The sequence below is a fragment of the Malaclemys terrapin genome, chromosome 2 (assembly GCF_027887155.1).
Source record: "Malaclemys terrapin pileata isolate rMalTer1 chromosome 2, rMalTer1.hap1, whole genome shotgun sequence".
Classification (NCBI taxonomy): domain Eukaryota; kingdom Metazoa; phylum Chordata; order Testudines; family Emydidae; genus Malaclemys; species Malaclemys terrapin.
This window is the reverse complement of record NC_071506.1, coordinates 244,863,634-244,876,689: the sequence shown is the minus strand read 5'-3', so window position 1 is coordinate 244,876,689 and position 13,056 is coordinate 244,863,634. Positions and strand designations below refer to the sequence as shown.

General features: G+C 39.7%; 1 protein-coding gene across 11 annotated transcripts in view; it reads left to right on the top strand.

The window, feature by feature from the left end:
* ADAM22 (ADAM metallopeptidase domain 22) overlaps nucleotides 1-13,056 on the top strand; it is a 211,548-nt gene that overhangs the window by 135,756 nt on the left and 62,736 nt on the right. For all 11 annotated transcript variants that reach the window (XM_054020544.1, XM_054020542.1, XM_054020539.1 and 8 more), the window contains exons 8-10: nucleotides 2,689-2,759; nucleotides 8,109-8,183; nucleotides 12,388-12,459. In XM_054020544.1, coding sequence (XP_053876519.1) covers nucleotides 2,689-2,759; nucleotides 8,109-8,183; nucleotides 12,388-12,459 — 218 coding nt within the window. The remainder of the gene's footprint in view (nucleotides 1-2,688; nucleotides 2,760-8,108; nucleotides 8,184-12,387; nucleotides 12,460-13,056) is intronic.

Here is a 13,056-nt window from a genome sequence, read left to right as displayed (position 1 = left end):
AACTTCACTCAGATGAGTAATACCATTTGTTTCAAAGGAACTACTTTCATGAGTGAAGTTATTCACATGCATACATTTTTGCAGGATTGGATCTTAAGTGAGTACCACACATTGCCTGATGAGAAAGCTTATAATAAGTAGAGCGGGGCAAAAAATTTGGGATGAATAGTTAATTTGCCAAAAATGCAGTTTTGTGAACAGAAAATATTCATGAATTTGGGTCAGATTTGGCAAATAATTTCACCCAGGAAGAAAAGAACATTTTTAAAAGTCTAAATGGAAGGACATTTTGTTTCAAAATGTAGCTATATTTATTTTTTGTTTAAAAAACAAACAAATGAAACAACAACAGCAACAGACAAGAATTTCATTCTGGATTGAACAAAATGTATTTTTTGACTTAAAACAAAAAAAGAAATCAGTTTTACATTTCAGTGAGAAAAACTGAAAAAATTCATTTCTGGTTGTCCTGGAAAAAAAAATCATTTTGGATTTTTTTTTGGGGCCATTGAACCAAAAAATCAGTTATTCACTCAGCTCTAACAATAAGTATAGCATCTATGACTGTGCTTTGCTCATACCACACTGTGGGAGAAAGATACTCACAAGTGTTTTTTGTTGACATACGCCAATCACTTATGTTTTGCTCTTATGATATGTATTATCACTAGAAACTCTTGATCACTACAACCTGATGTCCTATAGCTAGATGTAGTTTAGTGAAACATGCAGGTCCACTTTGAGTTTTAGGTCTTAGCAGCCATTGCCATCCTTTTATCCTGGTGTTCGGATCACATGTACAAATGCCCTAGTTGGTATAAAGTATATGCAGTATGAGCAGAAGTGGAGATGTTGGAAATGTTTATAACCAAATGTGAATGCAGATGGTTTGGGATTTCATTACAAAACCAAACCTGGAATGCAGAGATATGTAAGTTGGAAGTGCCTAATTTTGCACAGTCCTATATGCCTTTTTACCAGCTTTGCTAAAATGACTCTGGAATACAGAAAACAGTTCTCAGCCTTCATGATTAGTACCTCCAAAAGTTAAAGAAAGAGCAGAAAAGGGAAATTAGAATATTAAAGAGGATTTGACATAAAATGAGTGAAATTGCTGGAACTTTCATGTAGTCTCACTGAAAGCTGCTTAAAGGAATAGGCAAAGACTATAAAAATGTGAAAGTTGTTAATACAAGAGAAGAAAAGGGACTTCTGTCTGTAGCAGACACTATTGAAACAAGGAATAAGAATCTAAAACTGAAGAGGGTACAGTTCAGGTTGGATGTTAAAAATGGTGAGTCCTTGTGTTTTGTTTAGCTTATACCCATCACTGGGGTTTATGAGCACCTAGTAAAATGGGATTTGGCAAAAGAATAAATTTCTCAGTGCTCATGATTAGAAGTTTAAAAAATTAAAGACCTAGTGGGATTAGTGTGGGGTAATATCATACTGATTGTGGGGATTCTAAACATCCCAGAAGGTCTCTCCCAGTTCTAACATGTATTACGCTGTGAATATAGTCACTGTCACGGAGTCACCGGGCGATGCTCTGGAACTGCTCCCTATGAAGCCAGTCAGGACTCTGGTGAAGTCTCCTTCTGTGAGCAGACTGTCTTCAGGGCAAGAAGCTCACACGTCTTCACCTTCCTGGGTCTGACCTTGGAGCATTCAGCATCCTATGCCCCTCCGTGAGCTTCCCACAGTGAGTCCGCCCAGACGGGGTCCTGGTGAGCCAGGGGGCCCGGCACCCCAACTCCGCAGTCAGACGTGACTCTCAGCCGGCCAGTAGAACAGCGGTTTATTAGATGACAGGAACAGGGTCTAAAACAGAGCTTGTAGGTACAGAGACCAGGACCCCGCAGCTAGGTCCATTTTGGGGGGCAGCGAGCCAGACACCCATGTCTGCCCTCACTCCACGTCCCCAGCCAGCCCCAATCTGAAACCCTCTCCAGCCCCTCCTTTCTGGCCTTTGTCTCTTTCCCGGGCCAGGAGGTCACCTGATCTCTTTGTTAATCTTTAGCTATCCCCTTGCAGGGGGGAAGGGCCCCAGCCATCAGTTGCCAGGAGACAGAGTGTCGGCCATTTATGTGCACTGGCCCTTTGCTCTGCAACAGTCTCACCCCCTAGAGACTTAAGGAATGCATAGGGGAAACTGAGGCACCCACACAATATTCAGAGGAAACAGTAAGAACAGTCCCACTTCGTCACAGTCACCTTAAAGCATAAATTAACACAAAGAGCAATCAAATTGAATTAATGTAGCCATAGCAAGTATGGGTGTTTCCTGCATTCCAGAAAATATGATTCAGTTCATGGTAGCACCATACAAATAAAATTCACCATACAGTATTTGGTGAAATTTAGTCTTTGAACATCAGTTACACCGTCTGAGGATGAAGTCCACAGAATGGCTATATTAGCAGACCTGCATTATTAATAGCAGAATTTTTATAATTTCTCTGCTGTTGGGAAAAGTAGCTGTAATGTTGCCTCCTTTCTAGAAGAAGAATTGAAAAATGAAATCATTATGAGATCTAATTCACAGAAAATTTCCATATTGTATTCATGCTGCCTCAAGGTTATGGAGTGAAGTGATATATATATATATATATATATATATATATATATATATATATATATATATATATTGGGGAACATTAGATTTATTTGGCTTTGTTTTCCACTTAGAATTCTGGCAAATGAACACCACATCACAGAAGTTTGTTGTAAAGCCAAGACACAAAAGGAGTAAAAGGCAGGTATGTGCCCGTACAATTTCTAAAGAATGTGCCACCAGACTTGGTTTGCAGCTAATAAAGGAATCTCTCCAGATAAAGTCCTATTGCTCGTGTTGTTTTAGCATGAGACCTACATAAATAAATAAAAACAGTTGCAAAGGCAGTATCTAACATCTGAGTAACATTGCTGAAACCTGCTGAAGAAATCCCTCCTTAGGCGCTAAGCATCTGTGTTGTATCATTCAAGTATGAGCTACTGGAAATGCAATTTCAAGAGAACAAACAGATATCCCAAATCTGCTGATGTTGTCATGCTTTGCCATGGCTTTCCCTCTTGCAAACCTCAGCTACATTTATTCTGCCATTACTGGATTGCCAAACCACAGCATCTGGGGATTATGATGTTGTTGTTACCTCTAGAATGAAATGATCTTTGTTCTTTAATTGAAGTTAGAAATACTGTACCAATTTGAAATATAGTGTTTGGTTCCTTCATTGAAAAGAAAATATGTTATATGAAATGAAAGCAGGACAAATTAAAATTTACTATTATAAACCGAGAGCACCATTCTTGTTTATTATGATGAGAGGTCATTAATTGTGGACATTTATCTTAAGTATGAAAATATAATATAAATCCTTTATATTTGGTATGAGTGTTATGACCAGGTTAAAAAACAACTATTTATTCCACAAGATTCACTAAAGTTCAGATTTTTAATGTGCTCTCAGTAGATACTTCTTGTAGCTTTTATTTTTAAAAAATCTCCCGCAGCACAATGAGCCATGTAAAATATATATGCCACTTTTTAAATTTGTTCTGATAATACAGATATGCATTTAGTGGAGCACAGTCAGAGGTTATGGTAAGGCAGATATAACACTTTAATTTAAACACACTGGATTAGATAAAACAATAAAACAAGTTTATTAACTAAAAAGAGAGAGGTTTTAGGTGAATACAAGTAATGAGGCATAAAAGTCAGAGAAGGTTATAAGAAAATAAAGTTAAAATGCTACTGGAGCCTAACTTAACAGTCTATATCAGATTCAAGCAAAATTTCTCACCATATTCCTTCAGCAGTCTTTCTGACCTAACCCTCTAGGTCAGGACCTCTTCTCCCAGAATCCAATGAAGTCTTCCTTTGTTGCTTCAGGTGTAGAGAAAGTGATGGGAAGGGAGAGAGAGATGGGGTCTCTTGGGTGTTTGCCCCTCCTTTTTATAGTTTCAGCCTGCCTTTTGAGAAACATTTACAGCTGGGTACCAGGAGGCAAAAGATCTATGTGGAAGGATGTTCCCTGCTTCTTTTTCTCACCTGTGTGAGCTGCCTTTGTCTCCTCCTGCTTGATGACTCTGTTTCAGTGGTGAGTAAACTGTGGCCCGCGGGCCACATGCGGCCCATCAAGGTAAGCTGATTGCGGGCTGCAAGACATTTTGCAGATGTTGATCGTCCGCAGGCATGGCCCTCCACAGCTCCCAGTGGCCGCTGTCAAGGGTGATTCCCCACTCTGGCACTTCAAGTGCAGAAGGTGGGGGCCAGCAAGGATTTTAAAGATTAATACTGGCCACTCCAGGCTTGTATTAAACTACCAAGGTTACAGTTTCTCTCTGACCTTGGATGGGTAGATGCTGCCACCACCCAAATGCAAAAAAACCCTTTGAAACTAGAAAGGCACACTTGGGAATTCCTTCCTGTGGGGTACCCTCAAGCCCTTTCACACACACCCTCTCTGGGAAGAGCTGAGAAAGAAAAACAAAGGAAATCAGCTGTTGCCTCCAGCTAATTTAACAACATGTGCACAAACCTCTTAGGACATCAAAAATCTAATCCTGTTCTTAAAAAAGGTAAATGTTATTAAAAACAAAAAGAAAGAAAATACATCTGGAATTTAGGCTTATGATTTTAAAAAACCCACTTACAAAATTTAAACATCAAGAATAACCTTCTTGAGGTCCAGCTTAAAGGTTACAAGCAAAACAAAAAGCATTTGGGGCTGACACAGAGAAGTCCACTAGCCAATAAGAAATAAACCTAATTGCGTCTTTCTAGACATTCTCTAATTTACGTACATATCTGGGATTTCAGATAAGCAATCTCTAGGTATGATTTGATGATTTTTCATATTTGGCTTAAGCTTCTCACAACATAACTGCTCCCTGTTCCCCTCTTTCCCGGAGAATCACAACACATAGACAAAGGGAAGTTTTTTCCCAATTTTAAAAAGTTCTAGCCCTTCCATTGGCTCTTTTGGTCAGGTGCCCACTCCTTTCCTTTCACCTGTGGGCTTGTTAACCCTTTCCGGTAAAGCAAGTAGAGAACAACCACCAAGAGTGATTCCATAGCCAACTGGCTGGCTGGGTGTCCACAAAAGGGAGCTATCCCCCCTCTCGTTTATCACACCCACAGTTCGCCGTTCCCAGCCAATGGGAGCTGCAGGAAGCAGCGGGCCACAGAGACGTGCTGGCCATCACTTCCCGCAGCTCCCATTGGCCAGGAATGGTGAACCACGGCCACTGGCAGCTACGGGGGGCCATGCCTGCAGATGGTCAACATCCGCAAAATGTCTCGCGGCCCGCAATCAGCTTACCCTGATGGGCCACAGGTTGCCCACCACTGCTCGATTTACTGCTTAAGTACAAATTAGGCAGAGCACACAGACCTGTTTGCCAACCTCAATTTGGAACATGTGTTAATAACACCATACGTGGAACTTTATAACTTCACATACAATGTTGCCACACATATTTTATGAGGACAATATTGATCACCAAATTATGAGTTTTCAAATTATACCTTACAAGACATACATTGTACAAAGATTATTACAACATTGTGTAGGGTTTGGACAGAGGGGTACATTCTGTCACAGAGTGAGAAGGTGCGAGCAACAGAAAAGGAAGATGATTTCAGCAGCAACTGTTCGGAGGGAGATGAGAAGTGGGAAGACCAATGGCATTACATGATCTTTTATGAGCTCTAAATTCACTTAGAAATATATACTTGTATTGATACTCTGCAGTCATGATTATCTCCATGAGTATGATACATGCACAAACACATCCCAGAAAAGAAGCAGGGATTGAATGAAAAACAAGACTAAATGGCTCAAAGAAAAGATAAGCGCATATTCACTGCCATGAAAGAAACCAGGGAAATAAAAAAAAAAAATGGGTCACATAAATAACTGTTGTGAAATTCACTTTACATCAAATAGTGCTAGAGGGATTGTTTGACTTTTCATAAACAAGAAGCAGTTGCTCTAGATTTATAGCAACAATAATAACATAATTCTGCTGGGAAGACCAGGGAAAATAAAGGCGTCATTTAGAAATGTGGCTGTGAATATCTGTAAACTGGAAGGAAATGTGACACTTAATTGACTGTGTATTAATGATAGTTGACTGACTGATTTAGAATTTTAATAAACAGTACAGCCCTTACAAAAAGGTTTTTTTTGGGGAAAAAGATAATTGTGCCATTCTGAGAGTTTGTAGCAATTCTGTGAGTTTACAACTGGTACCAAACAAGTTTTTAAAGATGTAGATATTATTTAGGATCTCTTTCAGAAATCTAGGGTTCTTTTAGAAAGTTCTAAGTTTATTTTGTAGGATTTACACCTATTCTGGAGGGAATGGGGGCAGAGGACACACTACAGTATATATATACATTTACATTTATTATATATCTACAATTTTCTGTTGACCCTCCAAAAATAATCTGCAGACCAGATGCGGAGTTAAAAGATTGTTCCTATTTATAGCTTGGAAACACAGGCAGATCTGACATATGTACAAATGTACAATAGTTTTTTAATAGTTCTACAGTCAGTATAAATGACAAAAAATGGTGGAAGGATGGCAGCATTTCTAAGGGCTTGTCTATACTTATGTGCTGGTTTGGCGGCAGGCAATCGAATCGCATCTTGTCTGGACGCGATAAATCAAACCCAGAAGTGCTCCTCGTCGACTCCGGTAATCCTGCTCGGCGCGAGGAGTATGCGGAGTCGATGGGGGAGCCTGCCTGTCACGTCTGGACCCCGGTAAGTTCGAACTAAGGTACGTCGACTTCAGCTACGTTATTCACGTAGCTGAAGTTGCGTACCTTAGTTCGAATTGGGGGGTTAGTGTAGACCTGGCCTAATAAACGAGAACACAGGGAAATGAATTCATAGAATCATAGAAGATTAGGGTTGGAAGAGATCTCAGGAGGTCATCTAGTCCAACCCCGTGCTCAAAGCAGGACCAACCCCAACTAAATCATCCCAGCCAGGGCTTTGTCACGCCGGGCCTTAAAAACCTCTGAGGATGGAGATTCCATCACCTCCCTAGGTAACCCATTCCAGTGCATTATCACCCTCCTAGTGAATATTTTCCTAATATCCAACCTAGACCTCCCCCACTGCAACTTGAGACCATTGCTCCTTGTTCTGTCATCTGCCACCACTGAGAACAGCCAAGCTCTATCCTCTTTCGAATGCACTCCCCTCTTTCAGGTAGTTGAAGGCTGCTGTCAAATCCCCCCTCACTCTTCTCTTCTGCAGACTAAATAAGCCCAGTTTCCTCAGTCTCTCCTCATAAATTGTGTGCCCCAGCCCTCTAATCATTTTCATTGCCCTCTACTGGACTCTCTTCAGTTTGTCCATATCCTTTCTGTAGTGGGGGCCACAAAATTGGACGTAATACTCCAGATGTGGCCTCACCAGTGCCGAACAGAGGTGAATAATCACTTCCCTTGATCTGCTGGCAATGCTCCTACTAATGCAGCCCAATATGCCATTAGCCTTCTTGGCAACAAGGGCACACTGTTGACTCATATCCAGCTTCTTGTCCACTGTAATCTTGAGGTCCTTTTCTGCTGAACTGCCGCTTAGCCAGTCCGTCCCCAGCCTGTAGCAGTGCATGAGATTCTTCCATCCTAAATGCAGGACTCTGCCCTTGTCCTTGTTGAACCTCATCAGGTTTCTTTTGGCCCAATCCTCCAATTTGTCCAGGTCACTCTGGCCCCTATCCCTACCCTCTAGTGTATCTATCAAGCTTAGTGTTATCCACAGACTTGCTGAGGGTGCAATCCATCCCATCATCCAGATAATTAATGAAGATTTTGAACAAAACCGGCCCCAGTACCAACCCCTGGGGCACTCCGCTTGATATCGGCTGCCAACTAGACATTGAGCCGTTGATCACTACCCATTGAGCCCGACGATCTAGCCAGCTTTCTATCCATCTTATCGTCCATTCATCCAATCCATACTTCTTTAACTTGCTGGCAAGAATACTGTGGGAGACCATATCAAAAGCTTTGCCCTTGTTGATGTGGCAAATTAAGATTTGTTTCCCTTTAAACAACTTGTTTGTTAATCTTTCTGCAGGTTCATCAGATTTCACGTAAAGTTGAGGAGGAAACAAAATACATTGAGTTAATGATTGTGAATGATCATCTAATGGTAAGACTTGCGTACTTCGCTATTTGAAATACATCAATAATTTATGATTGTCTTATCTGCCTTCAAGGTGTAAACAATAAAGTACACCAATGATCTTATTAATACAGTTTATTTCCTAAAGGGGGGACTGATTCTGATCTCACTTATATCATTGTGTAACTCCAGTGAAGTTACTCCTGATTTTCACCAGCATAACTAAGAACAGAATTAGACCTAAAAAATGTACAGAACAAGAATTTGACACCGAATGACCTGCTGTATATCTGACTCCAAACTGATGGTACATTATATTTACCTATAATAACTAAACAATCCATAATGTTAGTCTGCAGTTTACTAGTGACTGTGCGCAGAATCATTGTTGTTGTTGTTGTTTTTTTAATGAGAATGCACCTCACTTACTTTGTTACAGTACTAAAGGGCTCTTTAGCCTAACGGAGAGAGGCATACCAAGAATCAACAGGTGGAAGTTAACGCCAGACAAGTTCAAATTAGAAATAAGGCACAATTTTTTAACAGTGATGTTCATTAGCCATTGGAAAAAATTACTAAGGGGAGTTGTGGATTCTCCATCTCTTAAAGTCTTCAATCAAGACTGAATGCATTTCTGGAAGCTATTGGTTAGTCAAATGCAAATGATAGGGGTCAATACAAGAGTAACTAAACAAAATTCTCTGGCATATGTTATACAGTAGGTCAGATCAGATAATCTAATGATCCCTTCTAGACTTAAACTCTATAGCTCTATAATTGTTATGCTTCCCTAGGCTTTTTTCAATTATGAACAGCTTCTCCTAAGCAATGCCCACATTTGCAAAGATACCCATAAAATTCTAGAAGGAATACACAGCCAGCCTTAAGTAATTTAAATAACAGAGCTTTATTCCTTTGAACCCTGTGTTGGGTGAGCGTAGCAATAACGTCGAGGGTGACAGTGATTTCTATGTCACAACAGAAGATGGTAGTTGGTGTTCAGAATTCTCTTTATTATAGTGGCTGTGTTTGAGCCAGAAGAGCAGGAGTCATTGCCTGCTACATTATATACCCATTTGAACACAGCTGTTTCCTGTTTAAAGTTTGCACATTAATTTTCTTGCAGGTTAAAATCATTTGGTAAAATGTCTGTTCACTGAATAAACACAGTGATTATTTCATTTGCCTACACTATGAACCTGGGTACATATTAGAGAGAGGCATTCATTATATTTTAAGCAGTACACTTTATGCTAATCCTCTTGCGTTTACAACACTATCTGAACTCTGAGCACCTAGTATCTTTTTAAGGGTCACACATTATGTTGCTGAATGTCCAAACAATTAGAATTAGATAACATTCTAGCAAATATGTCTGTTTAACTTACCTTTTTCCTGTGCCTTATAATTGCTGAATTCCTGCCCAGTTGAGTACGTACTGTTATGCCATGTCTATGCGACGGCGGCAATGCTACAGCACTGCAGCTATGCTGCTGTAGCTGTAGTATAAGTGCTTCCTATAACAATGGAAGGGAGTGTTCTGTCACTGTAGCAAGTCCATCTCTCCGAACAGCAGCAACTAGGACAATGGAAGTATTCTTCTGTTGACCTGGCCACGACTACACTGGGGTTTAGGTCGGCAATAGCTACGGCTTTTTTCACATCCCTGAGCGATGCAGCTATTTGATCTAACTTTTAAGTGTAGACCTGGCCTTAGTGATTTCACAGATGTGATAAATCACTCTCTGTTCAAGGTAAGCAAGCTGTTCCCAGGGCTCATTGATTCTGCAGTACTTCTTGCTTAATATTCTCATTTTATATCCTATAGAATATAAACTGTGACTATGGAACTTGGACAGAACCATCAAATACTGGAGAATTCTAAATGGATGTAACTTTACCCACAGGCAGTTTCCTATCTCTGACTCTAATCTGCAATGGATGTAACACACCAATGTATCTTATGGTAGCTGGAAAGAAATGGATATATTCAACATGCTTACTGTCTGGTCGATTAGACCCAAACTTTGCCTTACCGTAAATTTTGTATTGCCTGGTAATGCATAAAAATTCACATCGTTTGTTAATTTCTCTATGATGGAGAGATAGATTTAAATTAAAAGCAAAACAAAACAAAAAAACACAATACAATTTCCCCTGTTAGGCAATTATCTGAAAACAAAGAGTGAGTGATCAGTGCTGAATCTTCAGCAGCAGTTAGTTCTAGAGATGTGCTCACATAACTGGGTGACAAACAAGGAAGTAAACCGAATGTCTCCATGAGAAATTTTGGTTGGAAAATATCAGTGTTTGCTGAAAAGAACAAAAATGGTCTTAAAATACATTTTATATCCTATCTTTTATTATTGATTCTGAATAATTAGCATGTATATAGAATATTTCATCCGTAGATCTTAAAACCTTAATTTCAAAGCTAGGTAAATGGAGGTATAGGGAGATTCAGGGCCTGATTTTCAGAAGAGCCACTTATTTCTGTTGAACTTGTGGAAGCTCAGCACTCCTTGAAAATGAAACTGTATGTGATTTGTGCAAGATCACACAGTAAAACAATGGCAGAGCTGAGACCAGAACCCTGGACCATTCTCTAAGAAGATATTGTAAACAGTGATGAATTAAAAAACAAAAGTGAAAATGTAGATAACATTGTCCAGTGTCCTTGAAAAACTTCTCAAAACATAACTGAAAATAATGTTTAAATAACTACTATATTTGTGAGAGAAGATGGGTGAGGTAATATCTTTTATTGGACCAACTTCTGTTGGTGAAAGAGACAAGCTTCTGATCTTACACAGAAGTTGGTCCAATAAAAGATATTATGTCACCCACCTTGTCTCTCTAATATCCTTGGACCAACATGGCTACAACAACACTGCAAACAATAATGAAAGATAAAATTTTTGTAATATTTCTGTATGTCCAGTGCATGGTAACAAATTAGTTTTAGCTAAGGTAAAATATTTATTTTAAAAAGCTCTTCTGTAGTGCAACTACCAGTACTGAGATATTTTTGAAGTTCAGTTTTTTTAAAGGTTTTTTAAAATATTCTAAATTCAGAACTAATAACTAAAAATACAATATAAGCCCACAGCCCTGCAAAGATGTACACAGTTGTTGCCTGCTCCCCCATAGCAGGAGAAGAGTAACCTGCTGAACTCTCTGAGCTTGGGAAGTACTTGGGAAAAGGGGCCTGCAGTAGGAGAAGCTGGCTATGGCCCAATAGCTGGCCTGACTTACAACCCCAGTTCCAAGGAGAAAAGCTGGGATGACTCCCATCTTAAGGAGAGACAGAGGGACTACCTAAATTACAACTCCATGACTTCTTCATTTCCGATGTCTGTCTTGTCCCAATTGCTGGATGCCTTAAAAAAAAAAAGAAAGAGCTGGTCTTCCTGCAGTTGGTGCTGGACCCCCCCACATGCAGATTTGGGAGGGTAAATGTCTCACAGTGGTTTGTTTATGCCCTGCTGTTCAGATTTCCTTCCTTGAGAGGAGGAGGCCTCACATCCAACTTCTGGTACCCTGTGTCATGGTGGACTGCCTTCAGAGTACCCCCTTGTGGTCCTAAAAGTGCATTGCTCATAGCACCCACTTGGACTGTTCTAGTCAGTTACACAGACCAGATTAGGTCAAAGCACTTACCCCCTTTGTAGGTTTATTAACTCTTTCTGCAGAGTGAAACTCACTTCTTTAGAAAGTCAAGTTCTCGCCCACTCTGGCTCTGTATAAAAGTCCTGGTAGGTTTTTCTTCCCCCTGTTTCTGAGGCCCCTCAGCCTCCTTCCTGGAGCTGGGATTGTACTTCAAATGTTCAGCCTCTTTTAGGATTGTCTTGGAGTCTCCAGGAATTGAAGATTAATCTTTAATTAAAGATTATGTCATGTGATGAAGCCTCCAGGAATACGTTCAACCAAAATTGGCAACCCTACTCTCTCAAGTTACGAGTTTCTAGCTCTCCTCCTTGGAGTTGGGTTTCTTTAATGCACTTTCTAAACATTAATTAATGAATCTTCACAACACCATTGTGAGGCAGGTAGGTAATATCCGTATCTGAACAATTTGCTAGACACAATTTTTTAACATTTCAGTCAGCGCAAAAGATAAGCAGCTTGAGCACAGCTTCTGCTGTTGATAGATTCATCTTTTGCTTTACGTTTTTCAATCAAAATTATTTTTTAGTAATATGTTTCTAACTGGTCTGTGTTTGTTTTTCAGTGTAAAAAACATAGATTATCAGTCGGCCATACGAACAGCTATGCTAAATCAGTGGTGAACGTGGCAGATTTAGTAAGTATTATTCAACTAAATGCTTTTCTAAATGTGTTGTGAACCATGTGGTTGTAGTGCAGATAATTGTAGGAAATGTTATTTCACAGATATACATGATATTAATTTATGTGAAGATTGCAGATGTTTATTTAGCTCCCAGTACAGCACGGCATTTAAGCATGTGCCTAACTTTAAATAATTTCAGTGACTTCACATGCTCAAGTACCTAGCTGGATTGAGGTTTTTAAAGCACATCTTATTCAGAAAACTACCCAGTAAGGATAATGTATTAACTATAGCTGCAACCAGGAAAGTGTCTACAACTATAATGCACTAAAATATAAGGAGAAATTGTATGTTTTATTCAGCCTTTAAGAAATTTGAGTTCATATTATTTTATATGGGGCAGGGGAATATAGGTAGTTGTTGGGGCTATAAATCACACTACAAATGTGTGTATACTATAAATGGCTACTGTGCCCAGAAACATTTCCAGGATTTGCAAATGAAAAATAGTATTCCCACTGTTGAAGTCCTTTGGTCTGGGACACGATGGTTCCTGATAAGTCACTCAGTCTGAAGATAGGCACTGCTGAAGATTCTGTAACAGTGGAA